The 22,617-nt window shown below is 38.7% G+C and overlaps 1 protein-coding gene across 4 annotated transcripts in view; it reads right to left on the bottom strand.

The window, feature by feature from the left end:
* LOC124166102 (paired amphipathic helix protein Sin3a) overlaps window positions 1-22,617 on the bottom strand; it is a 72,745-nt gene that overhangs the window by 38,501 nt on the left and 11,627 nt on the right. For all 4 annotated transcript variants that reach the window (XM_046543741.1, XM_046543738.1, XM_046543739.1 and 1 more), the window contains exons 4-7: window positions 15,742-15,920; window positions 11,699-11,822; window positions 7,315-7,682; window positions 969-1,332 (exon numbers count right to left, since the gene is read on the bottom strand). In XM_046543741.1, coding sequence (XP_046399697.1) covers window positions 969-1,332; window positions 7,315-7,682; window positions 11,699-11,822; window positions 15,742-15,920 — 1,035 coding nt within the window. The remainder of the gene's footprint in view (window positions 1-968; window positions 1,333-7,314; window positions 7,683-11,698; window positions 11,823-15,741; window positions 15,921-22,617) is intronic.

Below are 22,617 nucleotides of genomic sequence, written 5' to 3'. Positions count from 1 at the left end.
ATGATTTTCACATGATTCGAGTTGTTACATGCAGTGACGGGCACTATATGAGTGAGTGAGCATAAATAAGCAACTAAGCAAAAAGAGCAGAGCTGCAAGCAAGTCACATTTAAGAAGCTGCAATTCCCCTTCATACAGCAACTCACTTATCGTGCAATATGCCTCCATGCAGCTATTATGTGTGTACCTTTACTACATTGTGTTGCAGGGAGTTCAGTTCGTAGGAAACGGTTTTTCCAAACCCAGCCACATAATCACCAAGAGGCAAAATAAACTATCAATCTAAATTAAAATATAAATACAAAAGGGAGCTCAAACTTAGTTCTTTAGAACTAGTTTGTCAGAAAGACCAATTAATCTTATTTAAACTAAAAAACTAGAAAATAATTCCATGTAAATAGTTGGCTCAGAGTTCTTCTCTCTCGCTTATTTCCCCTCCCCCATCTCCTCCATCAATTCACCCATCACCTCCACCCCTCAATAACCCCAACTACCCCTCAAGCCTCCCCTTCCTTCACCTCCTTTTACCCCCTCATCCCCTTACCACTTGATGGAGTTGAAGTTTGAGTGTGCTTGTGTGAGACAGCTATCGCATTGGCCAGCACTAGTTACATGGTTACGAGACAAACACCCATGACCCTTACACCCTCAGCTAACTTGAAATGCTCATGTTAAAGAACAGAGCATATTTTGCTGATTTCAGAAGTAAAACTTGACAAGAGAATTGTGTCCCTTTCAGGAAAAGCATCTAAGTCATTCATGTTGGCATTTTAATAGTCCACAACCACATTTAGGTAGTGGTTACAAAATGAACCTAGGAGAGACAGACTCAATCGTTGCCATGCAAAATGAAGAACAACCACGACCCACTGGCGGATCCCAACACAATCTGAACCCAGAGAGGGAGATGCAGATCAGCAAATGTGATAAACTAGGAATGCACAAAGTAGACCTGCATGTTCAATTACCTTGATTTTGTTCACATAGTTGATGGCGTGATTGAATTCCACAGGCTGGCTCTGAGGCGTGGGGTGCAGTGCCTCCGAGGGGTGGGCTCCACCGGCCAGCCCCCCACCCAGCGCCCCCCCACCACTCTGCGCCACTGACCCCTGCACCAGAGAAGCTGCAGCCGTGGCAGCGTTCGGCAACGATGAACTTTGCAAGCCAGGGGAGAGGTTGGGCGTGGAGGTGGACGATGGGCCAGATGATGACGTTGCTGCTTGAGACTGCTGTGCTGGAGAAACAGCAGCTGTGGCGGCCGTCACACCAGGAGAGGGCCCTGAGCTGTAACTGTGATGAGCGGCCGCCGATGAAGAGGAGTTTCCTGAAGTGCTGCAATTGAGTATTAACAAGAGTCATAGTTGGGCAATGAGAGATTTATCACAAGTTAAACCACAAATTCAAACCCAGTGTAAGACAACGGCTAGAACTAGAAAAAGCCAAAAAAATAGAGATGGGTCGAATAGCATTTTTCTCAAATTCAAATATTGAATACAAATATTTCATTTTTTCCTCACTCTAATATCGGATACTGCATTACGGAATATGCATTTTTCCACCAATTTTAAATATAAATAACAGTTAAAATAAAAGAAATGCAGAACACTTTGCTAGTTATTCTACTACAATACGGCTCCTAAATCCTGACACAAATATTACCCATGATTACATCAAACTTGCGTGCATGGAGCACTGCAATTCTTTTTTTTTTTATAATATGAATATTGAAGGTTATATCATTAGTAATGCTTCACAGCATTTATGGAAAAACTTAAAACTAAATTAAAATCGACAATTACTTTATAATTGGAATATGTAAAACATGAATTTCTTCGTGCAACAGGGAGTCAGAAAAGGAACAGCCAATCATGCGTCCATTTGAATGTATATAAATAAAAAAACTTCTCAGTGTTGTTCTCGTGGAGGCATCAGTATTTAAAATATTTTAGTGCTTACTTTCAATGATAAGTTTTCGTTAAAATATTATCAAAGAATTGAACCAAACAAATTTGCAAACCTTCATGTAAGACCCAACCATTTTCTAAGGATTTAAAGAGAATTATAGACGATCTCTGCTGTGTATTTGTAATTTGAATAATTGATAACTTTGTGTCATCGAACATCGAATAGTGGAAATCCCATTATTCGAGGTATACAGTGATTCCACCATTTGAATGTCCCATCCCTACCAAAAACCAAAGCTTTGGAAAGGTGAACTCGTGACTGAAGTTGTTAGAGCACTACAGGTTTTCGTGATTTTTGACAGTTCCGGAAGATTGCAATTAACATTATTAACATTTCATGAGATGGCTTAAAAGAATTACGCTCTCATCAATTAATTTTCCAAATAATTAAATTATTACCCACAAAATTGGCTAGGTCCTAAAAATATGCTAATGTATCATAAAAAATGCCAAAACCTGTAGTTTGGATATCTGAAGGCAAAGATAAAGCAGTGATAAAATAAGACACTTTACTCATTCTTCTATAGTCCAGTCCAGAGATAGTGGATGGTTTTTTTCAGTAAACTTAAGAATATTGCCTGCCAGAGAAAATCATTTATTTTCCCATTTAACAATGTAGAGATTATTTTAGGTGAGAGATCGGGTACATTTTTAAGATTTTTTCCCAATTAATGGACCTAAAGTTAAGACCCTCTGAAGATCTGAATCCTGAGTTTGTCATTGAGTGCTTTGAAGTTTTGCAAGGCAAATGAATGTGCAGGAATTCAAAAAGCAATTGCTTCTTGAATTCCTGCACATTCATTCCTGCAAAGGAATGCAGGCATTCAAAAAAGAATTATACCAAACACGACATATTTCTAATGTTATTTAAGCATTTTAAGCAAGGAAATAGTTGGAATAATACGATGGTGATTTCTGGCAAATCTCAATATCTTTGTAACTGAGCTTCTCGGCAGTTGATACAGCATTTTTTTTTCGAAAACAGGACCTCAGGTTACAATTTACAAATTAAGCTACAAGTCTCACCTGTCAGAGTTGCTATCGCAGCGATATCTTCTCAGGATATTTTGTCGCAGGTGTATTGATGCAATCGGCCAGGGGCCCACACACATGCCGTTTTTTTACTATTATTTTAATGAAAATTTTGATCCTTTACCAACTTTTACGCATCACTGCGGAGCCATCGTTTGGCATTATGGAAAAAAATTGACATAAGGGGAAGCCCGCATTCTTGTAGTCTTCGAACCCATGATGAACTTTCCAATGAGTGGAACGGTTCGGGAGCAGTAGCTTAATGCGTTACAGAAGGTACCCCAAAAGTCGATATTTTTTCTGCTATTTTTAATTTTTTTGAGGGGTTTCGTGAGGAAAATCGGGGATTATCAGATTTTTTCCCCTGATCATTTTCGGTTCCCCACATCGTACAATATTTTTTCACCACCCTAATTCGCAAATTAGACATACTTCCTGAACTTGCCTAAAACGGTGCTGCATGCACTGAACGACTGGAGTCCTCTATGTTGTTTCCGTGTCAACTACCCACGAGGCAACGTCCGGGCGACAGTGTATGGCACAAAATTCAAAGTATTTGAGATCGTACTTTGAGCATAATTGATCTCGGATATCGAATACTTTTTAGTAGGGATGGTTGGATCAGATATCTTGGATCCAAATATCTGCGTATATTGCCCTTCATCGGATACACCCATGTCTCGTATAGCGCAAGGGATGCGTTCCTTGGGGTCTTTGCGCAATACGAATTTGCGTTGTACGAGAGCGTTTCAACATTGGGAAGATAGGGATGCGTTCCTGGTAGCATAGGTCTTGGGTATTGAATTTCCTCTAAAACATATATATTCCCATAAATAGCCTTAGAAAACATTGTATATATAAATTTTTATAGTTTAAAACATTTTTAAAGATAGTATGCACGCATTTGAAGACTTTTATTCACGTTAAAAAAAGTTCTTACGTGCTTTTTAAATTCCCTCCTGTCGTGCGGGTGGGCTAACATCTGCTATCTCAGGGGTTCGTAATGCATTGCCGGCAGTTGACGATTTTTCAAACCAGTCTAAAAACAACTATTGTGTCACCCAGGCCCTTTCGTCGCTCATCGAAGTGACAGGCAAATGCTACTTTGAATGCCATTTCATAGCTAGCGGAGTTTATGAATGATAAATCATTTTAATTTAAAGTCCTCCGAGTCATTAGCAGCTACGTGAAACAGTCTTTAAATGCCTTTGAAACCTGACCCAGGTTTTCCTTCCCTGAAAATGAATGAACGAGAATGCATTCTTTTCCAAAAGAATATCGTCTCGTCAGCACTAAAAACTAGTTGAGGGGGAAAGGAGCCACTTTCAATCACAGCTTGGAGTTCATCAGAAAATGTTGTGGTGACTGCGCTATCAACACTTGCAGATTCACCTGATATTGCTGCGCTGAAAATACCTGCTTGCCGTTTAAATTCTGGAACCAACCGGAGCTTTCACTTAATGTCTCGGAACGATTACTACTCTCGTCTTTTTGTACTGAATCACTTTGAACTTTCCGTATGTGTAGACCGCATGGTTGAAGTTGGTGCGGCTGAGGTCACTGATGTTTTAACTTCATCTTTATTCAGAATAAGGCATCGTGCGTTTAAACTTATGCGCAATATCGCTTTGACGTTCTCCATTTTCAAAGCAATTGACCTATATCAATTTCTCTTCTAGGTTTATGGTTTTTCTTGATAAATTCTTGATTTTTCTACCCGCATTCCTATTTTTTGCCATTTTCTCTTGGTTTTTACTCTGCATGGCTCTATCGAAATCACCTTCTACTGCTGAACTGTATTCTTGAGATGCAGAGGGCCTACGACTGCGGAGAGGGAACGAAGCTATTGTGTTTGAGACTCTATAGGGGACCCTCTTATATGTTGATGCTATTCATGCGCAACTCGGCCACCGCTCCATTTCTCCCCCGTGAATACCGATGACCTTGAAGGCTTTTGCGTAGACCCTCTACCTGGAAGTCAATCGCCCGATAACCTATGACGGCAAAAATTACGTCTCAACCAGATTGCTTAAAAAAACTCATTTCCACTACCCCCACGCTCAATTAATGATCTAAATTAACTCATTCTGTTAAGGAGACGAGATAAATTACTTCGGTAGGCCGGCTATCTGGACCCAATGACGAGTAATACTTTTGGCCATTGCACAGCAATGGAGTTCGATTAATATATAAACAAAAAAGAAGATTTGAGGCAAGCAATTATATTAATATGCGTAAAATGATAGAAATTTCGTGTGTACTTAGCGCAAGTTCACGTTTTATCACAAGAGCATTTAAGATTTTTGATTAGGCTACACTGCGTTGCAATGTTTCCCCGAGGAACGAATTTGCGCTATATCGAAATTGCGCTATACGAGACATGGGTGTACATCGGATCCAAAGTCGCGGAAGATATCGGATCTGGATCTGAAATTCTCAATTATAGCTTCAGTGAATACAATGCCCCAGAAGGGTGGAAAGAGTTTCGATTCTCTCTTCGAATGTGGCGTCGCATGCAATCCTTGTCCTACTCATTAACTGTTTTGTTTGAATGCTCTCACTGAGATTACGTAGCAGAATTTCAGCTATGGAAAGTAAAAAAAGGCAAAGTACGAGTGGTACACAGGGTGACTATTCCCAAGAGATTGAACAATCATCGAGGGAATCTCAGCATCGTAGGATAATAACCACAAACAAGTAACTACGTCGCAGATTTCAGAAAACCACCCTCGACCGTCCATCAGCCCGTGCCGGTTGTTTTTCTTGTTTCCGAAATCACTCAGACCATTAATCTTTGTCCTCTAAGGAATATATCAAATTACACGAGAACTATTGAAGCGTGTTTCATCCCTACCCTGTCTCAACAACTGACCTTTTTTGGCCTACCTGCTTCAATTCTCCATTTCGAGATGACAAATGCTCCGAGATTGACTTTCTGGGTCCGAAGATGTCTCAAGAGCTTCCACAATTAGATGACATGCATGAGATTTAAAAAAGAATCAGACCAAATGCGACACATTCCTGACGATATATGTTTATTTTTCAGTTCTAATTGATTGCCACTAAGTTTCCTATTTAACATTTGACTATACTAATATGCAGCATTATCCAAACAGCACGATTTTCAAAGAAACAAGCGCAGCATCACTCCTCAAACAAGTAGATATGAATTGGAAACGCCAACTGCATATATCATGTAGTGCGCCCGGCTTCGCTTTGGAGGCAACGACGTCACTGAAGCAAAATCGGATTTGTTCGTCCTTGACTCCCTCATTTGTAGCCTTGTTGCTTGAAATACGGAGGGAGCGCGCTCCTTCACCTCCACCTCTCCTTTATGCGCTTCTGCTGCCCACCCCTTCCTCATGCTGAGCGGTCGAGCACCTTGTTGCACGTGATGTTAATGCTGTTTTAAATACTGTTAATTGTGTTTCTGATTGCACAGTTGCAATTTAATTTAATGATATACTGATAAAAATATCTTTCATTGTGTAGAAACATTTCTATTGAGATAGGGAAAACCAATGTATGCCATGTGCTTTATTGTGGCGTGAAATTATAGCGAGGAAGTTCTAAATCAATTCACTGCATTGAAGCATTTTCGGGTGAAACACAAGTCGGTATGCGATGAGAAAGTGAAAAAATTCAGGGGAAAGAACAAGAAAAGGTGCACAATGAACACTTCACTTGATTAATTGTTTTTGTGACGAGAGCTAGAGCAAAATTGGCCAAATAGTGCTGATATTTTTATTGGTTTCATTGTATTCATTTAGACTAGAGATACGCGAATAGTATCCGCGAATACTAGAAAGTAGGGGTGGACGGATTTTTTCGGGTCCGGATTCGGATCAGAAACTTTATTTTCAGAGCCGGATCTTTCGGAGCCGGATCATTTGGTTTTATCAGAAATTTTGTACTGTTGAAATTGTATTGTTACGTAAAATGTAGATGCAAATGTACAAGCAATCGTGAAATGTGCACCAAGAAACAATGAAACACCTAGAAATGTGCAAAAATTTTAACAATACAATAATACCGCCTAGATTTTCTGTGTCACCAAAATCACATTAAAATATCACAAAAGTTTTAAAACGAATTTTAGCAAAAAATAAAACCACTTTCACGGATCTCTCATTATACATCGCAAAACAATAAAAATGGAGGTTTTAGAGTTTGAAGATTCTCTTGCATGATTTTCCTAAAAGTACGATTGCGACTGACAGAGAGAAGTTGGTAAATTTTTATTAAGTAGTAACAAGAGGTTCTACTGTGTGTTCACGAGGCTACACAGCTACGCATTTGACACAAAGAGTCAACACACCTGATTTGGATTCCCGCCGATGACCCTGAGGACTTCATGGTCACAACTGGTGCTGGAGTTGAGACACCATGGAGAGAGAGAGCCACCGGTGAGACAGGCGTGGAAGAGGAGATGGAGGCTGTCGAGGATGCCTGGCCAATGGGCTGCGAGGATGCTTGCAGTTGAGGGCCACCAGAGCTGTTGCTCCCGGCTGGCACCGAAGGAACTGTGTGCAGCGAATGCGAAGATGACCCGAGGTGGTGGTGGCTTGAATGGTGCAGGTGGTGGGAAGTGTTCCCAGCAGAGGCTCCCGTGTGCACCACAGTGGTGGTCGTGGCGGCCGTGGCAGTCGGGCTTGGCATGGACACAGACACTTGGAAAGCATAGCCCTGAGGAGAGGAACATCACCATCACTCAACATGCAATTTAATGAATGCATTTCCTACCAACAAGTTTTATAGTCATTTCATGATCAAATACCAAATTAGGGTGGCCCCTGCACCGAAATTAAAAAATGCCATTAGATTTCCAGGTTTCTCATGGCTATTACGTAGGATTCCAGGGTGCTATCCAGTCCTAAACGTTAGCTTTTTTGGCCAAATACCCCACATGGGATAGAAATTACTTGCCGTACTAATAGTTTTCAAGTCCTTTTCAATGCTGTGTAACATTTTGACATGGTTGAAACATATTTACAAATGCCAGTTATACTAATTAGATAAGGTGCAATAGAACTTCAGATTACCACAAGAGAGAGAAAACAGCACAAATATTGTCACATTATGTAGATCTATACAAATAACAACATGGCTGGCACTCATTAAAATTTGCTTCAAAGGACATCCACCATAAATGTACACAATCATCATGAATTTACATGGGAGCATATTTAACACAATAAAATACCCCTGTAGAAACTGTAGTGACCTAATACATACTGAAGTACAGTAGTAACCAAACAGTTCAGCTAACAAGTTTAAAATAAAAGCAGCAAGTATGTGAATAAGTAAAGAATATCACGTAAGAAACTAACCAAACAGAATATTCTTTCAATAGAAAATTATTGGAAGAGGAGCTTCCATTAAAGGGATTCTAATTTCTGGGCAAATTCAAGTAATTACCTCACAAATGTTACTATAATTTTTATATTTACTGCAATGCATCACTATAATTCAATGTATTGGGCTCGGTCTTTCCAAGCTCACGTCAAATTGAGCTTACTCAGAGTTGCTGATCATATTTCCATGTCAGCGGCGCACAGGCCTGAATTTAAACATTTACTGCTTGACCTGACCAAGGTCACCACACTAATATTTGACTGACTGAAGTACTGGTTTTTAGAAACTGCATCGTACAGTGGATCCGTGTGAAAGAAAATGTTGCAAGACCCCACCATTACGAGAGATAGCAGATGCACCGTCAATGAGGAACTTGCATGGGTCGTAGATTGCTCTAAAAACTATTTTGAATAAGTCAAATGAATACATTAGCTCGCAAAAATACCTTCAGTTTCTCCATTCAACATCAAAAGAAATAAAAAAATTGCATTTAAAATCGAGAAAAATTTCTCTGAGCCGACCACTGCGCGAAGACACCCGAGCGTTGCCGAGGCCAGGCGTGACGTCATAGGTGCCTAAACAACCGTAGGGAGTAGGGAAATACGCTGAGCGCATGGTGTAAAATTTGTTTTGAGGGAGTATTTAGCCGCTCATCGTCACTTTATTTTGTTCTGTTATTCTTGGGCAAGTTCTCCTATTGCTATTGTGCCTAGATTATTACTTGGGATATTAATAATGCGGCATCGGGATTATGAAATACAAGCGTTTCACTTCGTGTGTTTTGGTTATCAGAAAAATGGATGATAACGTTGCCATTCGTTCGAATAGTACACCTGAAATTCATCTACGTCTACATAATACCCCGCAAGCCGCCTAAAAGGCGTGTGGCATGGGGTGTCAGGACACCAGCCTTTTTTTAGGACACCAAAAATTGATGCCACGACCCTCATGGAATTTGTTAAGACAAATTATTGCTATACGTCGGCGGCAAATCGAGTTCTAAAAGAAACTTGTAATACTGGAGGATAACGATCGTAAGCTGTGCTGTAGACATTAGAGTAAGCTGTGCTGTTGAATTTGGCAACGCCGGATTAACGGAGAAGGTAGTCCTATCCGTCCCACGGTACAAATTCACAGCAAAACAGTCTGCACACAATCCACATGTGAGATCGCGAATCGGTTCCGCTGCCAACACACACACAAGCTACAACCTATTTAAATAATATAGGTAAATCCATTAACAATATACTAGCATATACCATAAAAATATAATAGGAAATAGGCAAATACTCTTATCAAAAACTGGATGTCACTATCACATTCTTATATTCATCACGTACAACTTACAATAACAGAAATCGTTATGATGAATACAACTATTTATTCACTGAATTAAACCCTTAAATTAGCCCACACAGGTGACATTTCTCACTACTATTCGTTGAAATAATGGAATAAAAAACTTCACTCACAGTATTTATTTCAATAGCGTGATCGTGAAATGTCATATCTACGGTGAACAACGGAGATTAGCACGCCACTGACAATTTTTACACTACTGTTAGACATTTATCGATAGCGTAATAGCACTTTTTACAATTCAATCACGATGGAACACTGATAACTCTTGGCCGATATTTTTCAACCTTGTCAAACTTTGTGCATTACAACCACTGGCACTGTGATTATTAGCAGTAGCTTAACGGGAGATGTCACGTTGAAAATAACACTATTTTGGCACAAAAATGTTTCTATATGTCTCCAATCAGCGAGCAAAAGTTAAATTGACTGGAATTCACCCCATAATACAAGCACAGACAGTCCTAAACGACGAATTCTCCGGTACCTACGAATAAACGGATGAAGTTATTGTATATAAAAGCTAACCGGACATTAGTAAACATCAAAATCGTTCTAATTACATACTTAAATGAATGATATGCCGTCGATAACATCAACTTACAATTAACGTATCCCCCTTCCAATGGCCGTGGCTCAGACTCCTACAACGATGTTATTTAGGTATTATCAAATTTTTGGTTTAACTGCTCCAGTTTTATATTTTATGCCCTTACTCAGATATTAATATTATAAATAATGCAAAATACGAGGGCTTCCAAGCCTCTATCGTCGGATATTTATCTTTAAATATAAAATAATCAACACGTCTAACAAACGAAGCTCTCACAACTGCTGGAAACTATTACAAACAATCATAACAATAGCTTCGCGTGATGTTTAGGCACCTTTGACGTCATCGAGGCTTCGTCGGCAGTGGCTTGGGGGGTGAGGGAGTTTTTCCCACGCTTTAAAATTCGTTATATTTATCATTAAATATCTCGCGAAGGAAAACTCAGATTTACATGCGGTTTTCTTTGTTGTATTCAGAAAATAATTTTCTGTCCGCCTATGAAATTAAAAAAATTCATGCAAGTTCCCCATTGACCCTATGATAGACATGTAAAAAAAGCATTTCAAATTATCCCTGCCAATTCACACACAATTTCTCACACTGTTTGCCAGCCCTGATGACCACAACTTCAAATTAGGCGGTGTTTAAAATTAACAGGGTCCGATTGATGAGGTTCAAGGCAATTGGATGTAGTGGCCGATAAATGGTAGACTGTTATTTCCAAGATACATTAATGGATTATCAGTCCTGAGAATATAATAGTCAAAACGTCAGTAAGGCATTAATACACACTTGTATTGTAACACCATATTTAGGAAGCTAGTTCATGGTTTGTTTAACATTCCCAAATTTACAATTCCCGACTTTTCCATTCTCTCCTTTCGCATAAAAATATAACATTTTTTCTTGTCATATCATGGCCATATTCAATTGTGACTCTAGTATGCCTGTGAAATATTCATTCTAGTTCTTACAGGTAATCTGTACCAACTAATTTTTCTTGAGATTATCACGGTGAAGAAGATTTACTTCTAACTTATCTCTTAGATACGAAAAAAATAGATATTTGACGATAAAATTAAAACAATGAAATGCCATGTTCTCAGAACCTTAATTTACCTAAAATAACAATTACAACGATTATAAACACAAAAAAATCGATTTCCAAGGGCAAATTTGCCAAATCTTTCCATGCCCAAGACTCATAATAATTCTGCAGTTGCTATAACATAATAAAAAAACGGAAGAAAGAAATTTGTAAATAAGTAAGCTTTCTACATCTTTCTTTCAGTCAAAAAGCGCAAAGAGGTAAGTTTTATGCCATGCATAATTTCATAACTCTTCACAAATGTTAATTCAGTTGTAAATACAGACACTCTAATAATAATGAGGCTACTTTGTCCAAAGTAATACCTAATATATAATCCTTGCTTACCTGGTCATTAGCCTGGACTTCTATTTTATAGCCTGGAGGTAAAAATGTATTGAATCCCACAATGAGTTCTGGATGACCTTTGAAGAGGTTAGATACCCGGGCAATAACTCCAGGGGTGTCAATACTGAAAAAAATTAAATTCCATGTTCATTTCCAAACAAAGCAGTGCATTGCATCACGAAAAGAGTGAACATATAATGAAAATTCAATTTTCATATTTCTACCTTTCATTTTACATAAGCCTGCTGTTCATCATTATTTCCATGATTTTCAATGAAAATTTTATTTTTCTGAGTGGAAATCTTTTCCTGCAATGCGGAAGCATCAGATGTTTTCCCATTTTTATCACGCGGGAGCCTAGTTTCATTTACGTTAATTTGGGGGGGGAAAAAAAAAGAAGTATTTTTGCGTGCACATGTAGTTGGTTTCCTTTCATGTAATAATATGGGCTCATTTCTTACTTTTCCAGCCTAAATTTTATCATTGGATAACTTCATTATTTGAAATTTCAGCACTACACAGATTTGGAAAGGAAACTGATGACCGCGAAGCAATATGATTTACTTAAAGGAATTGCTAATTCTCTTTCGGGGAGAACGAAATGCTGTTGGGAAACCTCTTGTTACCAATGGTTTGTTAATAGTTGAGCAAATACTTGCTGAAAAAATGGATGACCGCCCAGGACTCCGGAAGAAGACATTTCCTTCCACGGCTGGTCTTCTTTTGGATTTCAAGAGTTCTTTTCCAAAAATATTAATGTGCATTTTAACACTTGCATCTGTACCTAATCGCAGGGGATAGGGCAGGGCAAGTTATGAGGTTTTTGTTGTATTTGAAATTGGTGCTTGGAAATAAATGAGACTCGATTGGCTATACCGGCACGCCACCTACCCTGGCTTCTCAAGCGGCAGTTGTGAGCTCGAGGCCAGTTGCCACCCTACCTGCCGTCGAGCCAGTCGGCTCGCTGAACTGTTAACCACATTGTCTTGAGTCATTGAGCCCGATACACCGCGTTATGTAACAGATCGATAACGGCTAGGATAAAGGAAGTAATTCTGTGTGATCCAGTAATTCTGAAATGGCTGGAGTAATAGGCTCGGTTAGCGAGTTTGATAGTACAGTGAGTCCTCGTTCTACGTCACCCCGTTTAACGTCATTTCGCGATAACGTCACGAAAATTTTGAGACCGTCATTCGTTTATCGCACCTACGCTTTGCGATAACGTCAAGTCTTTTAAATTTCGCGCAAAAAAAAAGGCGAAGCGGTGGGCGTTGCAGGTTGTTCGTTTTGTGGGCGGTAATACAGTCAGTCTAAGCAAAGTGTAAAACGGTGTGTTTATTCTTAATTGCGATTACTGTTTTAGCAAAAATTTCTGAAAAATGAATTCTTACATAGGTGCGCAAGGTTTCACTTGACATAATGGTTTTCAGGAACCTAAAAAGTGATTTCAAGGCATTTTCCGTAAAGAACTCAGAGATTTTGTTGTCACTTTTTTGCCGAGTTCACAATAATTTTGGTTCCTGTAACTGCGACGATGTTTCAGCGATGATGATGCCCAGGCGACGCTCGCCCGGGCGACCACCATAGCGAAGCCGAAAAGCAAATGCTGGAAGATACAAAAATTGAGAAGGATTAACGTCACTGCTGCTATTGTCGTCGATGAAGACAGGAACTCGTATTTATGCGATAGTATGGCATTCCCACCGTAAAAAATGCCCCAGATATGATACGCTAACATTTTATTCGCGTAGGAATTGTGAGGTCAAGGAGCCGATATTCACTGTTTACAATGTTTCTTATAGGATATTATGCTTCGATTAACGTCATTTCGTTTATCGTCACATTTTTCAGGAACGGTAAGTGACGTTAAACGAGGACTCACTGTACGATAGACACGTGGTCGTTGTATGTCGAACGATTTGAATTGTTCGTGGAATGTAACGAGATAAATGCGAGTACTCTCTTCACCATTGTGGGAGTTAAAACTCGCATAACTATTGTTATTGCTTTACATTTCCAAATATGTGTTTCCAAGGAGTTGTTAAATTTTTGGTTATTGAAACAAATTTATTTTTTTTGTTATTAAGTTTTGTCCTATGATGCAACCATTTTTGAAAGGGAGAAATTGTTGTATTTGAAATTGGCGCTTGGAAATAAATGAGGCTCGAATGGCTCGACCGGCACGCCGCCTACCCCGGCTTCTCAAGCGGCAGTTGTGAGCTCGAGGGCAGTTGCCACCCTACCTGCCGTCGAGCCAGTCGGCTCGCTGAACTGTTAACCACGTTGTCTTGAGTCATTGAGCCCGATACACCACAGTTTTCATCTTCTAGTATGGGTAGTTCTCCGCTAATAGGAGTTGTGCAACCGCAAGTAGTGGGATATATTTATGATTCTTCGAGTAATTATATTCCGGTCACAGTCAAATAATCAAAATTTAGAACATCCAAAACTGCGTATTGTGGAAATGCTTCGTTTTTTGACACGAAAATAATGTAAATGAAACTAGGGTCCCGCGTGAAAAAAATGGGAAAACATCTGACGCTTCCGCATTGCCGGAAAAGATTTCAGATCTGATATCTGAGACCCACTTTTATGACACTCCCCTTGCAAGCGTAAAAATACTTGATCTCGACACGCGAAAAAGGAAGCAGACGACATTAGACAAATTTTATAAGTAAATTTCAACTGTATAATAAAAAAATCTTCTTGTAATGATGTTGTAATCTAATAATCGTGTGTATTATTAATTGATATTATAATCGATATGGTTTCATTCTAGAAGCAAATGTGTACGGCTGTTGCCATAATTTAAGGTCAATAAAATTTTGGTCAATTAAATAAAACTTAAAAACAACCAACTGACATCCTCAGGGTTGTCGTTATATTCTCTGAGTATGCTGAGAGAAAGAAGAAATGACTTAGCTTCACTTGTCCACTTTCTATAAATATATATAGGATGATTCACGGGAGAATGGCTCCGTTTTCATGTAATTGTCTAGGGGAAATCGATTGAACTATGTGATTTTTATTGACATGGTATTGCTTTTCAATGTAGTGCTCATTTTCTTGATTTTAAATGTGAAAAGAGTTCAGGAAAGCGATCCTACAAGAACTACCGATAGTAATTGTAATTATGACAACTTTTCCACACATTGCAATTAACCCAACTGCTATTGATTACTTTCCTCGTTATCACATTTTCCTGGTTAGTGCTTTCATTTTTTTTTGGTCCCTTCAGAAACGTACTAAACAAAACTATATTTAAAAAAAATGCAAAAACCACGAGGGTGCATGACCATCAAACCTGTCCTGTTCCTTATCTTTGACTTCCTTCCACAAAATATGTTATTAAAACTCATTTCCAGCATCATGCTTAAGAAAACACTACTTTTTAGAGGAGCAGAAGTAGTGTAAAAGGCAGATTGCTGTAGCAAGTAGCCTAACTATCTTAATTTTCAAAATATTAAGTCTAATCTAATAGAAATGGGTATAAAACTAGAACATAAAGTTTTTAACCCTCTCAGTGCTATATATCCTTCTTCTTCCTGGGGTACTATCGAGAAATGCGGAGGGTATTTTCATAAAATGAAGCAACTAGGAAAAAAAACGATATAAAGCTATTTCATTATATGTCCATAAGCCTTTTTTTAATTATTGAGGTTAAACTTGTTAATATTGACAAAATATTTTCATGTATACTAAAATAAAATATATCAATGTAATAAGTTATAGCAAATTAAATAATGCACTACGTAAGAGCCAACATATATCAGCTGTCTACACTTTTCGCCTGAGCGGCAAAAGGCGATAGATTGGCCCACCACACTAAAAGGGTTAAAACTGATATCAATCTTCACTGCAGCTTTTTATACTCACAAATGATCCCCCTGACCGATACAATTTAATGAAAACTGAAAACATGATTGAAATCAATCAATCATGATATGAACTCCTCTCCCTTCCCACATTTTACCCCCTCTGAAACAAAGATCATTCCAAAAATTTGAACTAGCCTACTGCTGGTTTCACACTGACTGTCTTACCTCTGAGATTTGAATTCCTTCATAATATCCAAGAAATCATTGTAGACCTGCGGTTGGTTTCCAAACCTATATTTCACCTGGTCCAGGTAGGAGAGAGCATCTTCAACCTTCAATCTCTGGAATTGCTGCTGTTGCTGGCCAGCAGTCTGCTGTTGACTAGTCACAGACGTAGCATGAACCTAGGTGACAAAGAATCCATCTGTAAGTCCAAACAATTATGAACTACTCTTTATCTAGAAAAAGAACAATTATTTCCTGAGGAAACAGAAAAAAGAATACAATGAAGTCCGAACATTGGAGGACCGAGTTTGTTTCATACCACAGGAGGAAAGTAGGACAATTTTCACCCCAGTCAGTATTTTATATTTACACAATCACTAGGTGTACACAAAAGCTCCCACCGCTGCTTCTGTTGAATCTCACCACACCTCATTCATCTATGGCGTCCACTAAATAGGGTGGATGTTAAATGGCCCAGTGCCACCTCAGGATGACCCAACTATTCATCTCTGTTGATGTTTTCAATAATTTTGGTTTACTTTTGGGAACTCTGTCTTTGGCATCTTCAATCATCGAATTGAAAAGATTAAATGCAGATAAGCGGAGACAAACACACAGAACATCATAAAAAATTTTAATTAGGCTACACACACGATTGGAGTGGGAGTAACGAGTTAGATCAAAGCATTGCCTCATCAAGGTAAGTAGCCACAGAGAAATATTTCTTTCTCACACTGAGAAAAGAAGCTAATTCTTGTGAATGTTGATGTCATGCCATAAATAGGCACATTAAGTTACCCACGATATTCAGAGTTAACTCCCACTTTCCCTTGATTCCCACCGGAAGTTTTTAGGCGAACCCTATCCCTCCAAAGTCGCACTAATATTCCTGAGTTCATACTTTTGATGCACCACAGTCGGAAGCGCTACTTATAATGGCATAACTAATTTTAATGAAAAATTTTCACCGTTGTTTGTACAAATGAATTCCGTTTGCTCCTGGGGTCTGAGCCAAATGCTTTGCAATCTCAAAAATATTCATATTTTTCTGAAACTTTTGATTTTCAAATTTATATGTATACCGTATGTAATATAAATTTAATACTTAATAGTTAAAATTGACACCTATAGGGAGTGAGGAATCATGTTTATACAATGAGAAGGAGAATGAAATACATACACTAAATGAAGATATGTAACGCATTGTGAGGTATACATTTTAGTAATTCATATATGTAAAACGATAATTCACTTAAATATGACGAGAAATGATCAAGCATGCATTGTAGGAAATAAACTGAATTTGGATAATAATTTTACTCCCCAAATAATTTATTTCCCAAATAATAATTTATTTCCCAAAAAAACCAAAGATACTACTCTTGCCTTTTTCCGATAGGAACCTTGCTCCTATTGGCATAAAAGAAGAAAGTTACACTGCAGTGGAACCTTGATTCGATGTATCGTTTTTCACACGTAATTAAAAAAAAGCAACAATGAATGAGGGAAAACTATTAATGTGGGAATGTTTGGTAAGGCTGCCTAAGTCCCAGGAAACGCAGGATTTTGGTAATTATATTGATTTAAAGAATTCAAACAAGATTTTAGCCAATTACAGGAATAGTAGTCAAATACTATCAAAAAACTTAGGTCATATTGCTGATTTGACTAAAATCCCTTTCCAACATCCTAAAGAACACGCCGCCTCACTAAAAAATGTTTACACTCCTCTCAACATTTTACACTGCTATAATGGATTTCTCTCCGATATAAAAATTCTTAACCATCATACGCCATTTCAAGTACACGTATTTACAAGAGCAATGTGTATGTTATGCCTAAAACAATCGCTTTCGCAGGTTCAGGGATTGGTTGGGAGATGGATCACAAAGGCCAAAAATAGCTTATTACATACTTCAAATGTTCCTTTCTAACAATTATATTTTTCATATACATAGTTGAGGCAGTGAGTAAATCGTGAACAATTTTGCATTAATCGTCAGTGGCACGCCCACCTGATCCTCGACTTCATCCTACTTCTAGTTTTTCCCAGGTAGTTCGTTCTACCCCCACCCCTACCATCATGTGCTAGCAGACAGCCCGGGGCGTTCTCCAATATTCACACGCTTCTTCCCGGATGCTTTTCTTCATCTTCAATTTATTTCAGTCCATCTTTTAAAGTTCTCATTGTTTCTTCGGAAGGGCTATGGTCCAAATATGAATAAAAATAAAGTAATAAAAAATGAAACCGGATTTAATTAATCCCCACAGAAAACACTTGCTCGGTTGAGGTCAACCCACCCTGGAATGTTCGGAACAACTTGTACAAGGTCAAGTTCAGAACTGATGCTAGCATGTACCACGTACACAGAGCATACTGCAGAGGGTAAAGCATGACCATATGACTACACCATGAAGTTTTTTGTCCTAAAGAGAAGGCAACTTACCCACTCATTTCTGACAATAAGTAGCGTAGCGTAACCCAATTTCCAAGTAGCGCAAGATGAGCAGATGAATTCGGATTGCTAGTAGGGGAAATAAATATCCTGAGAAGATATCGCTTCCTCAGTAACTCTGACAAGTGAGACCTATTGTATAATTCGTAAATTGATAACTGATAATAATCTGATATCATATTTTCAGAAAAAAATGCAGTAGAGAAGCAGAGCTGCGAGAATATAGAGTTTTGCCAGAAATCACCATTTTATTTTTCCAACTATTTCCTTGCTTAAAATACTTAAATAAAGTTAGAAATACATCATGTTTGACCTCATTCTTTTTTTAATCACGTGCACATTACTAATATTTCAATCTAATAGAAGTATTATAGCAGTTGCTGAAATTCATTGTGGTGACACCTTTCAGGCTTATAGCTTCTATTGTTCTCGTGTAACTAGATATTTTCTTTCAAAGCAAAGGTCTTTGTAATACGATCCCTGGGCAAGCTGGGACCTTTTGTTTGATTTTGGAGAAGAGGAAAGCATCAGAGGGGGGAGGAGAGTGATGAATGAAGAGGGATAGCGGATCTTGTGAAATGCGCTAAAGTTACTATCCCACAGAACTGAGCTTCTCCCTATGGTAGTTCAACCTCCTGGGAAGATTCAAACTAAGTGCCTGTCATTATAAGCCATAAATGACACATCGTAAACACTTCATCACATTTTCATCAAACGATGGATGCTGGAAAATTATACATAGGAACCAGGATCTTCAAAGGATCAATGCTGGAAAAGGATACTTTGGAGAATGATGGATGGGGGAAACAATTACATTATTTGTATGGAACATTATTAGGGGCAAGGTAAGCAATCAATGCAGAAACGATAGATCGGGGTTCCACTGCATATAAACATGGCACCTCAAACTCAGCACCAATGCCCCTGATCACAATTGAAGAGCATTACAGTGAACCAATAGCAGAGAAGATGATGGAGCACCTTACTGGAATGGAGATCCAGAGTAGACATTACTTCAAATATTCACTGGTAGAAAGCCACATTCATCGTATCTATGATCGCAGTTCGATCAAGGCTTCATCAGGTATTGCCATGTAGGAAAATCACAATTACAGTAAACTCTCAAATATAAGAAGAAGGATATTACAAAATTATCAATAATACGAAGTACAATCGTTGTCCCCGCAAAAACCCTCTGGTAAATACATGGCACTATTCGATAATACGAAGTTTTGATAATACAAAATATTTTGAAATTAGGAACATCGGGCTCGGTCCCCAGGAGCAAATTGCATTCGTTTATACGAACTACGCCGAAAAATTTGTCAACAAAACTAGTTATTCCGGCGAAAACAGCAAAAAAAGCGGTGCTTCTGACTGTGGTGCACCAAAGTATGAAATATAAATGACAGTCCAACTTTGGAGGGAAAGGGTTCACCTAAAAACTTACGTTAGGAATAGAGGAGAAATAGGAGTTGAGTGAAAATATTGTGGCTGAAACAATTTCCTATTTTCGTGCAAACTTGTAAACATCGCATCGACAATACTTCGTAGTTTAACATGTGAGGAAGGTCGCACGGGATATTTCTTACAATCCCAATTAAACCCTACCTAATTGAATCATACCAAGAAAATACTGCAAGTCCATAAAAATGCTCAATTTTCAACATTCTTCCTGGTAAATAAGCGACCTCTTGACACCACTTTCCACATCAACAGTTGCAACATGAGGAAGGAAGAGAATTAAGTCACTCAATGATAGTGGAAATATTTTTCATTTTCATTTTAGAGAAAACGTTACATTTGGAGGGGGGAAAGGTCAGATAAAATACTGTGGTTGTCAACGAACAGGAGGGTAGATGTAGTAAGGATATCACTGATGATATAATACATTACACACGATCCCATATTGAGGTCGAAATGGCTCCTCTATAGCCAATTTGAATGGGGATTTGACAATTCGCACAATTACCTAACTATCTATGCACAAGGGAGGCGGTGTCTGGCTGTCTTTCTTCCTGGAAGCCCTGAATCGTAAGGTATGGACTCCCACTAAATTCATGAAAAAAGGGCTGCAGTCGGTGCCTATTGAGTGTGGAGAAGAAGCAGTGGCGGGGACTAGACATGACAGCAATGACGATGAAGATGAAAGTGAGGAGGAGTATCTTAAATATTGGACTCTATTTACCACCAATTTATTTTGCAAGCCACGCATAAACAAAAACAGCCCCCAAATGTAGTCTCAGGCAAGGCGTAAGTTCCTTTACCCACCCCTCTTCCACCCACCCTCTGCACCTCCCTTTATCCTGCCCCCACTTCCTCAAACAGGCAGCACCCATCCCACTCTTATTTACCCCACCCACTCGGAATGTTCTCTGACTGTGGAGAAGTTCATGGTTCATCTCAATAATACCGGCAACAGTGGTAAGATTCTAACTGGAGAGAGGCTGGAGGAGTATTTTTCATTATTGGGGAAAAAAAGAGGAAAACGTTATCCACAACCATTTTATTGCCTACGACACGTGTTTCGTCATTTCTTGACATACAGTGGAACCTCGTTAAAGCGAGTACGGGCTATAGCGACACCCCCGCTATTACGAGAGATAGCCGATGCACCGTCAATTGACCCTATAATAAGCGTGTTAAAAAATTCGTTTTTACGAGACCCTTTCGGCGTTGGCTCTCGCCATAGCGAGGGTTTCACCGCCGGAAGACTTTCATCAAGACTCCTTAACCTCTGTAACTGCTAGCGATCTGTTAGAAATGAAGTTAATGGAGTGCTCAGTCTCAAATTTATGTGGTAAACTGTCGTTCGATAAATATAATGATTGACGAAACAATGCTTTGCATGATTTTTAGGGTTTCACCGCCGGAAGACTTTCATCAAGACTCCTTAACCTCTGTAACTGCTAGCGATCTGTTAGAAATGAAGTTAATGGAGTGCTCAGTCTCAAATTTATGTGGTAAACTGTCGTTCGATAAATATAATGATTGACGAAACAATGCTTTGCATGATTTTTATTCAGTGCGGCGCTTATAAATTGTTTGAATAGTTAGTCTTTATTTGGGTAAGGAAATTTAGTGATGCAAAAAAACATCGCCTTTCGTCTGGATTTATGCTTACGTTTATCGGATAGATGTTTATCTGTCACCGCACCACTCCTGTTCCTGTATATCTGTTCGCAACAGGTATAATGGCTATTATTTGCTCCACCTCCAGTAAAGCGACAATTCGCTATAGCGAGTGTTTATTAGTGCACCATGGGGTGTCGTTATATCGAGGTTGCACTGTATTTTAGTCTGTTTTTGCTCCCGTGACACTTGAAGGATTAGCATCCCATTCCTTGCACGCAAAGATACGGCTGGGCCACCTGCCTCGCCTATTCCGTAATTGACCCTAATCATTTCAGCTAAGTTAGGAAGCACGAGTCGCTTATTGGGGAAACCTAAATGAAACACCAACTTTTTTATCAATTATTTTATGTTCATGGGATTAAAAAATTAGCATCCTGCTTTATACAGTTAAACCTCTTTACATCGTAATGGAAGGGACCAAAATTTGGGCAATTTGATGTATGGAGGTTCACTATAGAGAGGTTTTAGTGGTAGGCACCATTTTTTCATATCCTTGGGAAATGAAAGGTGCTACTGTCTTTTAAGCCAATATATTAATATATTTAAATACATAGGTATGCATAACTGAACATTTATTTACAATTTAATGATTACACAAAGGTATAAGTTAATTGTTGAAGAGGCCTTTTTAGAAAATAAATATAATCATCCTATGATTAATTAAGTAATTTTCATATTTTTTCATATTTTATGGCAATTAATTGAAAATACTCCTTAATATATCTTTTAGAATTGATTTATCATTCTTATAACATGTGACTTGTTAAAGATTATAAAAAAATAAATAAACACGTGACTGCGGCAAAAAATAGACAAAAAATTGAGCGTAATTTTGAAAATTTTGTTGAATTCCCTCTCTCCAAAATACAATGCACGTAGCGTTCCGAAGAAAAACTCTGTCGAGGGCACACAGAAACGCTTGGTCTGCGAAAGGACGTGATTTCCAGGTGAGAATGCTGGGCGAACTACTTCAGAATGCGGCGGCGACGGTAAAAAATTTCAATGCCCTACCGCGTATCAGCTAATTAGCTGCCTCCTTCACCTAACACTGCCGCGCATGGATTGATGTTCGTTCAGTATTGCTAGAAATTGACGTCCCGGACTCCCGATGGAATAGTCAGATCTCGCGGCATAAATACGCAGGCAAGACATATGACTGTCGCTAAGCGCAATAAATTTTAAACTAAGATCGTTCACGAAAGCATTGAAAAAATTACCAAGGCGGTAGCAAGAAAGTGCTACACCGGGAAATATGGGAATAAAATAATTGCGAAACTGTATTTGA

This window comes from Ischnura elegans, chromosome 9 (genome assembly GCF_921293095.1).
Source record: "Ischnura elegans chromosome 9, ioIscEleg1.1, whole genome shotgun sequence".
NCBI classification, from domain to species: Eukaryota; Metazoa; Arthropoda; class Insecta; order Odonata; family Coenagrionidae; genus Ischnura; species Ischnura elegans.
Note: the sequence above shows the minus strand (reverse complement) of the source record. Positions and strands in the feature narration are given on the sequence as shown.